The 13,175-nt window shown below is 33.3% G+C and overlaps 1 protein-coding gene across 1 annotated transcript in view; it reads left to right on the top strand.

Annotated features, from left to right (window-relative positions):
- Window positions 1–13,175, top strand: part of SOS2 (SOS Ras/Rho guanine nucleotide exchange factor 2) — a 105,131-nt gene that overhangs the window by 62,478 nt on the left and 29,478 nt on the right. The window contains exons 9-13 of the mRNA XM_006063149.4: window positions 5,690–5,817; window positions 6,316–6,971; window positions 7,377–7,458; window positions 9,129–9,251; window positions 11,924–12,027. Of these exons, the coding sequence (XP_006063211.3) occupies window positions 5,690–5,817; window positions 6,316–6,971; window positions 7,377–7,458; window positions 9,129–9,251; window positions 11,924–12,027 (1,093 nt within the window). The remainder of the gene's footprint in view (window positions 1–5,689; window positions 5,818–6,315; window positions 6,972–7,376; window positions 7,459–9,128; window positions 9,252–11,923; window positions 12,028–13,175) is intronic.

A 13,175-nucleotide genomic window follows, 5' to 3' on the forward strand; every position in this document is an offset into this window, starting at 1 on the left:
ATTTATATATCTTCTTTGGAGAAATGTCTATTCAAGTCCTTTGCCCACTTTTTATTTGGGTTATTTGTGAATATTTTTGTGGTGGTTTTATAGGAGTTCTTTATATATTCTGAATATTAATATTAAACCTTTTGGATGTGTCATTTCCAGTACTGTCTCCCATTCTGGTGATTGTCTTTTTGTGATACTGTTTGAGCTCAAGCACTCATTTGAAAGAAATTTCATTTCATATTGAGCCTACTTTGGGATGAGACCCATAGGAAAGAAGGCTCGACCAGTGTAACTTAAGGCTGTCATGTTCCTTTGGGAATAAAAAACACTGTCCTGGAGCAGTTTTAGGCCAGTTTTAATTTGAAATATTTGCCTTGGTCATGTACCAAGGAAGATTTATTTATGGATATAATGTTTAAATATTATTTGAGTTTTACTTCCCAGAGTCAGAATTTATGATAAGACAGAAAGACAACTACATAATGAGAAATTATAGGATATCATATATAGTTTTCCTAAAATTATTTTACACTTGTAGAATAGTATTATTTTGTTGTTGGATTATTTTTAGCAATACTTTAAAGTTCATGTTATAGGTAATATGATTCTTTTTTTGTTCTTTTCCAATTTAAGCCCCTCTGGGGTTAATCATAAACTACTTTCATTTTCTTTATTTTTCTCAGATAAATTTTAGATTTTTTTTTTCCTTAATATATATTCCAACCCTTATGTAAGAGGAAACAGAAATCACAAATTCATTTCCTGATTTATAAGCATCTTTATAATATACTTATATTCTAAGAATAAAATCTGTTTATCCTTCTGTTACTAGGAACATATCAACTCTCAGTTCAGAATTGATTTTTTCAAAACCAAGTAACATTTTTCTCCTCTCTTACTCTGGTCATTCCCTGGAAATTTAGTAATGGAAAGAATAAATATTTTCCTCTAAAGAGAACTTTATCTTAATTTGAAGCTTAACAGGAATACCTATTACTAATAACTTTAATGAAGTTCATTGGGAAAGATAAGCCAATATTTTAGTGAAACAATTGAAAATGTTTCTTTAGGTAATATTTTTTTTAACCTTTTACTTTGAAGAATATAGGGAAAAAGTTACAAAAATAGTATGCTCCCTTCATCTAGATTCCCTAATTGTTAACATTATGTAACAATTACTTTGTCACCTACAGAGAAAGTGACAAAAAAGAATTCCTGTGTGTGTATGTAAGTGTATTTATAACATCAAGAAGTTGAGATAATGTCTATTAAAAGAAATGTTCTGGCTCTTGAAAAAAATGTGTGAGAATATTTTACTATGTAATATTTACTGTTTCAGTACTGACACAGCACTCAAAGATATCTGAAGGAAGATAATGCACATTTTTAAAAAGCACATAAAGAGAAGTAACAGGTTTTATTTGAGGTGAATTTCCCACCAAATTTCTAAAATCCTATTTTTATGAAAATCTAGAGAGAAGTTTATTATTACCAAAAGATAATTGATCACATATATTATTTCACATCTAAACTGAACTCCCAGCATAATAAACTAGAGATAAATTCATAATTTAATATAATTTCTCCTGTCTTAGGCACATATATATGTAATAGATGGGCTTCCCAGATGGCTCGGTGGTGAGAATTCACCTGCCAATGCAGGAGATGCAGGTTGGATCCTTGGGTCCAAAAGATCCCCTGGAGGAGGAAATGGCAACCCACTCCAGTATTCTTTCCTGGAAAATCGTACAGTCCATGGGGTCACAAAGAGTTGAACATAAATGAATTCATAATCCGAATTTATATAGCAGTTTATAGAAATTCAAGAGTTTCAGTGAAGTCTTAGAGTTAAGAAAAAACTTACATAAAGTATAAAATCTCAGGCAAGATACACATATATGCTACTAAGGAGAATAGTGTATCAGGTAAGCAAAGAACATATTCTTCAGTCAAATTCATAAGGTAGTACACATTAATGAAAGATTATTTCCCCTTTACTACTTAGTTTAAGCATAAATTGCAAGGGCATTTATTCTCTTTGGGAGAAGGAAATGGCAACCCACTCCAGTATTCTTGCCTGGAAAATCCCATGGACAGAGGAACCTGATAGGCTACAGTCCATGATCACAAAGAGTCAGACACTACTGAATGACTTCACTTTCTTTCACTTTCACTTTTATTCTCTTTGACCTCTTTCCCAAAGCACACTTCATTTTATTTCTTAAACTGTGTAATTATCCAGTTTATTTTTAAGATAAAGGGGAATCCCCTTAAATTCATTCACCAGAGTTGGGCATAGTCCAGTTTTTTGCATAATTGTGTTTGGTGTCATTGGAGAGAGGCATGCAAAAAGGATGGAATCTGAGTTCCTTGGTTTGAATATAGACTCCACCATTCATCTTGGGTGCCTCAGTTTCTTCATCTGTGACATGTGTATGATGATAGTACCTATCTTACAGAGTTGTAACAAGCATTAAATAAGCCAGTGCATAAAAGAGTATGCACAGAATGCTTTTTATCAAGAGCTTAATAAATGTTCATTGTTGTTATTTGTCTAAACACTTAACAAAATTCTAAGTATTTATACAACAGTCACTCATTCTCATTACTTTCTTGGGTACCTACCATTTGTGGGTACTGTACTAAAAATGAATAAAATATATCCCCAAGCTAAAGAGTTCATGTTTTAGTAAAGAAGATAAATGTCAGACAAATAATTACAATATAGTAAGTGCCTAATAGAAGTAATTCTATGGGATAGTGAGGCAGGAGTTACCAACTCTGTCTAGGAAAGTTAGAAAAAGATGTATATGAGTGTTGGGTATGCTAGAATTTATCATCCTGTTCTGGTATGTTGGTGTTATTAAATTGAGGGAGCCATAAAAGACAAATGCTGAGGGACTATTACAGATTAAAAGAGATAATAGAAACATGACAACTAAGTACATACTGATTGGATCCTGTACTGGGGTGGGGTGGGTGGGATTGCCCTAAGAACAGGATTAAGCAAAAGTTTCCTGAAGTTATCACTATACTGTAAAAGAATTTTTGTTCTAAGACACACTGAAATATCAAAGGAATAAGGGGAATGACACTATTTGAGAATAGTTTGTGATGTATTTGAGTTTCCCTGATGTTCCAGAAACAATCTCAGAGCCATTTAGCAATGGCGGGAGACCTGAGTTTGATCCCTGGGTTGGAAAGATCCCCTGGAGGAGGGCATGGCTACTCACTCCAGTATTCTTGCCTGGAGAATCCCCATAGACAGAGGAGACTGGCAGGCTACAGTCCATGGGGTCACAAGGAGTCAGATACAACTGAGCAACCAAGCACAGCAAACACAGCACCTTCCTCAACAAGGAACTGAGAGAATTGTGTCACAGACTACTCTCAGGTAGTTCAGGGGGAGAATGCCACATAACACTCACACACAGAGTGGTATAGCCTTTGTGGTAGTAGTAGTAGCATTAGTCACTCAGTCATGTTCTACTCTTTGTGACCCTATGGACTGTAGCCTGCCAGGTTCCTCTGTCCATGGGATTCTCCAGGCAAGAATACTGGAGTGGGTTGCCATGATCTCCTCCAGGGGATCTTCCCCACCCAGGGATGTAACCCAGGTCTCTGGCATATGCAGATAGATTCTTATAAGTGTTAAAAACTGGTGACTCCGAGTAACAAGAGTTGCTTACATTATTTTTATAACTTTTCCACAAATTTGATATTATTTCAAAGGAAAAAATTCAAGGGGGAGGAAAAAGGAAAGAGCTTCCTAAGGAGGAGGCATTTGAACTGTATCATAGAGGCTAAATTCACCAGGTAGATAAGAGAAGCACAGACAAATATGTAGAAAGCACTATCAATGTGAAAGAGCATGACTTACATGCAAGGTAATTCAGTATGGTAATTTCTACATCATGATAAGAATACGTTCTCCCACATATCTATAGAGAATTAGCTTGGGTTTTCATTAATCTGATGTTTATTGAATCTTACTGCCCAAATTCAAGAAATGTTTATTTAGCAAATTATTGGACTGTGTTTATGCCAAAGAAAGCCATTGTTTTGTATACTTACATCACTGGAAAATCCTATGCTTTAAACATCCTAAAGTTTTATTTCTCTTTGATAGCCTGAAATTATTCATGGATATGTAGAAATGATAAGGCCACTTGCTTGGAAGAGTTTGAGCAACCTTACGATGAAATTTACAGTAGAAATTTAGTGTCCTCATACACTTAAATTGAAAAGCAGTTCTCATTTTGGCAGAACCTCATTATTAGTGATAATTTGGAAATTTGGATCAACAGAAGCAGTAAAAATAAAAAATCTGTAATTAAGCATTTTGTATCCTCAATGTCTATATTAGGGAAATATTTTAGAGTGGAGCTGAAAAGAATCTTTTTGTAAGAAGCTTTCAAACAGCAAAATGAAGTGATTTGGTAGTAATTTTCACCTTTAGAAGTCAGAGTGATCGAGTGCTAATCATTTTTTAAACCGGTGGGTTTTTTTAAACTCTTTTTCCCTTCATCTTTTCAATTTATTTCTTAAATCTGGAGATGATGATAGTCACTTAAATTATTTATATTGCAAATCTTTGATAGCAAGACTTCTATATGTATCTTGAAAAATATCTAATGGGTCTGTGCTCCATATAGAGAATAATTTCTAGACGTATATGTGAAAGGTAATGGACCTAGTACTTAAACAGCATCCATTCAGTTCCTTGCTAAGGAAGAAGAGCCATTGCTGAATGGTTTTCAGATTGTTCTTGGAGTATAAGGAAAATTTATCACAAAATTTCTAGTGAGGTAGTTTAAGATCATGAAATAGACTTAAACTTTTAAAATTTTTCCATATTCTCATATAAATGTGTATTTATATCTACATAATCTCTGTATAATGCTCCTCTTGGAGTTCTTCTATCAAAGCACTGAAGCATCGTCCAGTCTGATTTACTTATTATAAGGTGAATTTTCTTCCATTTTGAGACTGAGCTATTAGAGAAGTTTTTGCTTAAATGAAATAAAGCCAGAGTTGTTAAGATTAATGATGTAATTTGTTATTATAAGTGTCATTTCTAAGGATTAGTAAGATAGGATATTAATTTTCATGGATTCTTGATGTTTACTAGAGTAGTTGAATTTTATGTTGTAAAAAATGTCAGTTGGATCTTTTTGTGATGCTGTTTGTAGAAAAGTTTGTGAAAGATTGAATTGCTAAAATTAGCATACTTGATTTTATTGTGTAACAAAAATATGCAAGCTCTTAAAAATCTGTAAAAGTTAAGAATTTAATCATTAGAGAATGTGAAATAGTATGTTTTTATCTTTTCTCTATTCATAGTTACAAATAAAAGTAACTTGTAAGCCTCATGTTTTGCATATTTTAAACTATTTTTATATATCTGGAAAATGTCTTTTTCGAGACATTTTCTGGAAATACCTGGAAATTTACTTTTTGTTTTTTATGATTGTAATGGTTATAGTACTTTATATCTGTATTGTATTTGCATATGTAGAAAGAGGGCTGTTTTGAAGGATCAGGAGGTATACTTAATTATATAAAATTATAGTTGTTTTTATTAAGTATACTTAAAATTCTTTTAGAGTTCATAATGTTTGTTGCTGCTTCCTCTAAGTATGAGAAAGGGAAAGAATTGAACAATGCAGGTTTAATTTTTTTGTTTGGTTTTTCTTAGCAATTGAAAATACGTAGTGAAGAGCATGAAGACAGAGAATGTTTGAACCAAGCTATTACTGCTCTCATGAATCTCCAAGGTAGTATGGACCGAATTTACAAGCAGTATTCACCTAGACGCCGACCTGGGTAATTCCACACTGTTGAAAATATGAATGCTTATGCAGTATTTCACTTATATCTGATGTGTGGTTTTCTAAAGTGTTACTTACAGTGATAGTTGCATTCTTGAAAGTTATATTTTTGTTTTACATTTTTATTTTGCCCTTTAGCCTTTTAAAATTGGTGTTGTCATATTGTTAAGATATATTTAATAAAATTTTTAAAAGATATATTTAATAACATTATTTATATAAGAAATTTAATATTATTTTCATTTTAATTCTTAGGACCTCAGGAATCATGTCAAGTCTCTACTATTTCTCTTTCTGAATAATGAAATTGAAGCATGTATTATTTAATGGCAAAGTTAGGAGAAAGTAAATGCTGTGTGCAAAATTTAGTGTTTAGTTATTTAATATTTTTGTCACTTGATTTAAAGTAGTTTATACTTCAGGCAATTAAGGTTGCTTAGCCATTGAGTAAGCTAAATTTATCTTGTTTTTTGTGTTTTTTTGTTTTTTTTAGGGATCCTGTTTGCCCTTTTTATAATCGTCAATTAAGAAGCAAGCACCTGGCTATTAAAAAAATGAATGAAATTCAGAAAAACATAGATGGATGGGAAGGCAAAGATATTGGACAGTGTTGTAATGAATTTATTATGGAAGGCCCATTGACAAGAATTGGTGCTAAACATGAACGGCATATTTTTCTCTTTGATGGCTTAATGATTAGCTGCAAACCCAATCACAGCCAGTCACGCCTTCCAGGATGCAGTAGTGCAGAATACAGATTAAAAGAAAAATTTGTCATGAGGAAAATACAAATATGTGATAAAGAAGATACTTGTGAGTGCAAACATGCTTTTGAATTAGTATCCAAAGATGAAAACAGCATAATATATGCTGCTAAGTCTGCTGAAGAGAAAAATAATTGGATGGCAGCACTTATTTCCCTTCAGTATCGTAGTACTCTTGATCGAATGCTAGATTCAGTATTATTGAAGGAAGAAAATGAACAACCATTGAGATTACCAAGTCCTGAAGTGTATCGTTTTGTGGTAAAAGACTCTGAGGAAAACATTGTTTTTGAGGACAACTTGCAGAGTAGAAGTGGAATCCCCATTATTAAAGGAGGAACTGTGGTGAAATTAATTGAAAGGCTAACATATCATATGTACGCAGGTATGTGGAGCTCTTTACAAGTGGTTATATAGGGCAGAGGATATCCAAAACCTTTTCAAGATTGTTCAGAAACACTTAGGGCCTAGGAAGAAAATAGACTGCCTCTAAAATTTAAAAGGAATACTGCAGAATCAATAGGAATAAATACCTAATTAAATGTCTGTATAGTGTTAACTTCGTTAATAAATATTCATCAAAATTTTATGTTCATGAATCTTGAATTTGAAAACATCCCTTTATCAAGAAGTAGTCCTTTATCAAGAGATACCACAATTGGCAGGACAAGCAACAGTGGGAGGAACCAGAAAAAAAAGAAAGGAAGGAAGGCCTCCAAAATATGCTACTTTGAATTAATTAAACTGAGTAAATTGAATATGCAACATGTTCTGTGCTCTGCCTTTTCAGATCCCAATTTTGTTCGTACTTTTCTTACTACATATCGTTCATTTTGTAAACCACAGGAATTACTAAGCTTACTGATTGAACGGTAAGAAAAATACTTATTTCACTTATTTTTACATTTTTTAAAAAGTTAACTTATTTACCTTGCAAAGTGCTAGGTACCCAGTATGTACTCAGGTAGTTTTTGAACATAATTTATTCAACATTAAATTTACAGTATTATTATTCTCTTCAAGTAGCATACTTACTTTAATCCCTGTTTATAACAGATCTTTTCAGATCCTAGCAAAATTTATAGTGGTAATCAGAAAGACTCATTTTTATAGGATAAAAAATATGAATTTTAATGAAATTTTTTCTATGCAATAAAATAATACTTCCTTGAAAGAAGCTTTTCACTTTTAAAACGAACTTTTTATTGTGAAAAATTTCAAAACATATGCAAGAGAAAATATATTCTGTTAATTAATCCCATTTATCAATCATCCAACTTCAATAATTATCTCCTTGTATTTCATCTGTTTCCCTGCTGATTTGAATACCTTAGTCCCAGGATTATTTTGAAGTAAATCCTTGGCAACATGTTTGTCAGTATTATTTCCATTAGTATTTCTAAAAGATAAGTATTCTTATTAAAAGCATAATCACAATATCATTATTAGACCTAAAAAATTAAGATTTCCTTTACTGAGTAATTTTTAAAAATTAAGTTTTGAATTGGCTTTTTCTTTTTTACTGAGTATGTTAGTCGTATTTTAAAGTGCTTTATAGGTTACACTGTAGTATTTGAGCTTCAACATAATTTTGTTTTATATTTTAAAACTTAACCAGATTTTTATCTGGACCTCTATCATTATGTTATTCCATGAAGCTAACTATACCAGACTCAGTCAGTATAATGTGCTATGAAGATTTACTGGTTGCCTTTTCACGTTCAAAATAAGGAATGCACATATGTTATATATATATTTATTTATTTATGTGAACGTGTTAGTCACTCAGTTGTGTTCGATTCTTTGTGACTCCATGGACTGTAGCCCACTAGGCTCCTCTGTCCATGGAATTCTCCAGGCAAGAATATTGGGGTTGCTATTACCTTCTCCAGAGGATCTTCCTGACCCAGGGATCAAACCCCAGCCTCCTGCATTGCAGGCTGATTCACCACTGTCTGAGCCACCAGGGAAGCCCCATTATTATATTTTAGCTACATTTCCTATGGTTGGGGAAGGTGTTTTTTTTTTAACTTTGATTTTTTTTTTCCACTTAGTTATGTTTTTTAAATACTATTTAAAATTCAGTGTGGGACTTCCTTTGGATTAATATTCATTTATTTAAGGAAACTTATATTTACTTTCATTTTAATAAAATAAATATTAAAGATAGGATTAGATAAGATATCTCTGTTATATTTTTAAAGAGGTCATACTCTATTGATTGTCTTCTTGGATCTTTTCCATTGACCTTTTCTACATTGGTCAGTGCTAGTTATTAAACTTTTGATAAAAGTAAGAATATAAGTATTCACTTACTATACTATATATTATAGTATATACTATACTATATATTCACTTTACTATATAGCTAAAGGGCAGTTTTTTGTCGTATGTAGTACTTTAAGAGAAGTTTATCAGTTTCAGTTTTCACATAAATGGTAGAAAAGAAGTTTGCTTATTAGTTTAAGTGTCTTTCCTGCTATATTTGAAATCCTCATTTCTGAACAACAAAAAATTTCTCTCATTTTGCTTTTCTTCTTAGATTTGAAATTCCAGAGCCAGAACCTACTGAAGCAGATAAATTGGCATTAGAAAAAGGCGAGCAGCCCATCAGTACAGACCTTAAAAGGTTTCGCAAGGAATACGTCCAACCAGTACAACTTAGGTTTGGCCTGAATATTGTATTTTTTATGTGTCATTCAATTTTCAGTATATAGTTAGCACAAAAATTTTTACCTCTTAATTCAGATGTAGGTTATTTTATTAATTGCATAGCAGTTAGACTTTCAAGTTCTATGTGACTGCTACCGCTACTGCTAAGTCGCTTCAGTCGTGTCCGACTCTGTGCGACCCCATAGACAGCAGCCCACCAGGCTCCCCCATCCCTGGGATTCTCTAGGCAAGAACACTGGAGTGGGTTGCCATTTCCTTCTCCAATGCATGAAAGTCAAAAGTCAAAGTGAAGTCGCTCAGTCGTGTCCAACTCTTAGCGACCCCATGGACTGCAGCTCACCAGGCTCCTCCGTCCATGGGATTTTCCAGGAAAGAGTACTGGAGTGGGGTGCCATGAAGCTACTCTTAATTCCCTGAAGAAATTTAATTATTAAAATATACTGTGTTATATGCATCAGATATCTCTCACAGGCAACATGTTATGGCTTATAGGCTAGGGTACCTAATAAGTAAAAATATTTTAATTTTATATGAATTTTGCCTACTGTCAGTCCTCTCTACCCTTTTGATTTCACTTTTGTCTCATTGTGATCATTTAGTAATCCTAGACTTTTTTCTGTTTATAATATTTATGAAAGTTCTAGTTCTTTCCCTACTCTTTTCTCACAAGATACATCGATACATGTTACTTACCTGCTGCTGCTGCTAAGTCGCGTCAGTCATGTCCGACTCTGTACAACCCCATAGACGGCAGCCCAGCAGGCTCCCCCGTCCCTGGGATTCTCCAGGCAAGAACACTGGAGTGGGTTGCCATTTCCTTCTCCAGTGCATGAAAGTGAAAAGTGAAAGTGAAGTCACTCAGTCATGTCCGACTCTTTGCAACCCCATGGACTGCAGCCTACCAGGCTGCTCTGTCCATGGGATTCTCCAGGCAAGAGTACTGGAGTGCGTTGCCATTGTCTTCTCTCTGTTACTTACCTAAATAATGTCATTTCAGTAATTGTTTTTTCATGACTTAAAAAAATTTATTGAAGTACAGTTGATTTATAATCTTGTGTTAGTTTCAGGTGTACAGCAAAGTGATTCAGTTTTATATATACTTTTTATCTTTTTTAGATTGTTTTCCATTATAGGTTATTACAAGATAATGAGCATAGTTCTCACTGCTATACAGTTGGTCCTTGTTGGTTATCTATGTAGTAATTTCTAAAAATGTATTTAGTAATAGCATCTGCCAGTTGTTACGTTACTCTGTGTGCCTAAGTGCTTGATCTTTTTCATTTTGTCCTTCACTTCGTTTAAAAGAAAATTGAAAGTTAACAGAATAAAGTAATTTGAGATAGGTCGTATAAAAGGAGTGACAGGACAGGGTTCAGACTTACATCTGACTGCCTGAGCCAGTGCTTGCTTGTTCGTTTCAATGTTCAGTGAGCATTGAAAATTGAAAGCTCCTTTGATTAGGCCTATTTATAGTGCAAGTGAAAATCATGGGAATCATAACCTTTTCCATGGGAAAACTGAGATATCTTATTAGTTACATATGATTAAATATTTCTCCTGTAAATGTTAAGGTTCCTTGATTAATGTTAACCAGTAAACTGAAAATTTTAAACTAAGTATATTAAATGTTTATTTTCAAGGATAATTACCACAAATAAATGCAGTTTTGGAGGAATGATGATACTTCCAACTATGTATCTTTTAGCCAAAACTTTTATTATGTTCATTCTTTGTGTAAGAAGATAATGCCTTAAGCCACTGAGCTAACCAGGCCCTTAAGGTTGTTTTATTCCAGATAGCATTAGAAATTTAGAATATTTTCTTAGTCTGGGGAAAAAACTATTGCCTGACAATTACTGGGTGGTTGTGGAGGGTATAGGTGGGAAGATAACCTAGAAATAGTCATTCATTGAAATAATGAAGGAAAAATGCTAATGAAATTAATGTATACTAACTATCTTTGTGATGGAGAATGGAATGTTATATTTGTGTCGCTTGTTTACATCTTTATTTGCAAGGTATAAGTAATTATTTTTGAGGTACTATAAAACAAAATGGGCTTCCCAGGTGGTGCCTGGTGGTAAAGAACCCGCCTGCCAGTGCAGGTAGATGTAAAAGACTTGGGTTCGATCCCTGGGTTGGGAAGATCTCCTGGAGGAGAGCATGGCAGCTCACTCCAGTACTCTTGTCTAGAGAATCCCATGGAGAGAGGAGCCTCGCAGGGTGCAGTCCATAGGGCTGCACAGAGTTGGACACAACTGAAGCGACTAAGCAGCAGCAGCATAAAACAAAATAGCTCGGTCAGAAATGCTTTTGTCTTTTGAAATAAAAGAATGTGAGCCTACCTGCAAATACAGGTAATTTGATGATAGCACTTGCATTTAGAACCAAATACACTAAATCTTAGTTGGTGTTCAAATTTTAGGTCTTTCAAAGAAATCCTTTTACAATTGAAGAACTTAAAAGTAGCTTTTGTAATTATAGAGAATAAATTTTCTACATATGAAAAAAGAAAAGGTACTTTTCCATGCTTATAAAATTAAAAACTCTTGGGTTTTATATTGGCCCTAGTGTATAAAAGTATCACCATGGCATTAGAGAAGTGAAAGAAGTATAATTGAATGCTTGAGTTTTACTAAAATGTGTTTCTTTTCATTTTGCCAGGGTCTTAAATGTGTTTCGGCACTGGGTTGAACACCATTTTTATGACTTTGAAAGAGACTTGGAGCTGCTTGAAAGACTAGAATCCTTCATTTCAAGTGTAAGAGGTATATTATTTAAAGATTTGATTGACTCTTCTGTTGCACATGAGGTTTTGTTGTTTTTTTTTTTATTTATGTGACTTTCAATTTAAGAAGCTAAACTATTTATCATTTAAAAAAAGAAGTAAGATTTGGAATAATTTTTATAGACTTTAAGGCTCTCACATATGTTTAGAACCACCTGAAGTGTTAAAGGTTTTTAGGAAAATCTTTTTTTTAAAGTCAGAAGTCCTCTTTAGTAAATTTAAAACTTTATCTCGTCTCATGGCTGCCACTCCTTTAACTAATTAAATATTTGTGTAATTTTACCTGTTTATTTTCTTTTATTCTTCAGTTTTGAATGGTTAAGAGCTTCTTGGTATTGGTGGTTTAGTCACTAAGTTGTGTCCAACTCTTGCGACCCCACGGACTGTAGCCTGCCAGATTCCTCTATCCATGGGATTCTCCAGACAAGAACACTGGAGTTGGTTACCATTTCCTTCTCCAGGGGATCTTCCCAACCCAGGAATCGAACCCAGGTCTTATGCATTGCAGGCATATATTCTTTACCGACTGAACTATGAGGGAAGCCCTAACAGCTTCTTAAATAATATCTATTTCCCCTGGAAAAGTTTTTGGTATATCTTTGGCACTTGAAAGATAGGGGTTTCCTACCTGAAGTTGCAGAGCACAGTCCATAAAATGAAACTCTAGGCAGTGAGCATCAAACAAATGTATGTATCAAAATATGCAACATATCAGATATATGCTATTGAATCCAGAAAATTCATGTTTTCCCTGATAGTATAAGGCATTAATTAAAAATATTGGCATATTGTAAATTAAATATAGCTTCTTTCATCTCCTACTTGTTCTTTAAGGTGAATTTTACTTAAAATAGAGAATGTGATTTGTTTCAATTTTGAGATGTTTAAAACACATTTTTATCATCTGTGCTTTATAGTACTAAGCTGATTTTTAATTTAATGTTCTTAATGAAGATACTAGATTTTATTTGCTATAAGAAGCTTCTAAAATACACATGTTAGAATAAAACAATTAAATGGTTTTGTTTAAAGGCCTTTCCAATACAAGTTAATCCTCAAGATAACTCAGTAGTTGATGAGGGAAAGTTTTTTTGGGGGGGAAGATTTTTTTTTTATAATTATATTTAT

The sequence above is a fragment of the Bubalus bubalis genome, chromosome 11 (genome assembly GCF_019923935.1).
Source record: "Bubalus bubalis isolate 160015118507 breed Murrah chromosome 11, NDDB_SH_1, whole genome shotgun sequence".
In the NCBI taxonomy this organism is placed as follows: domain Eukaryota; kingdom Metazoa; phylum Chordata; class Mammalia; order Artiodactyla; family Bovidae; genus Bubalus; species Bubalus bubalis.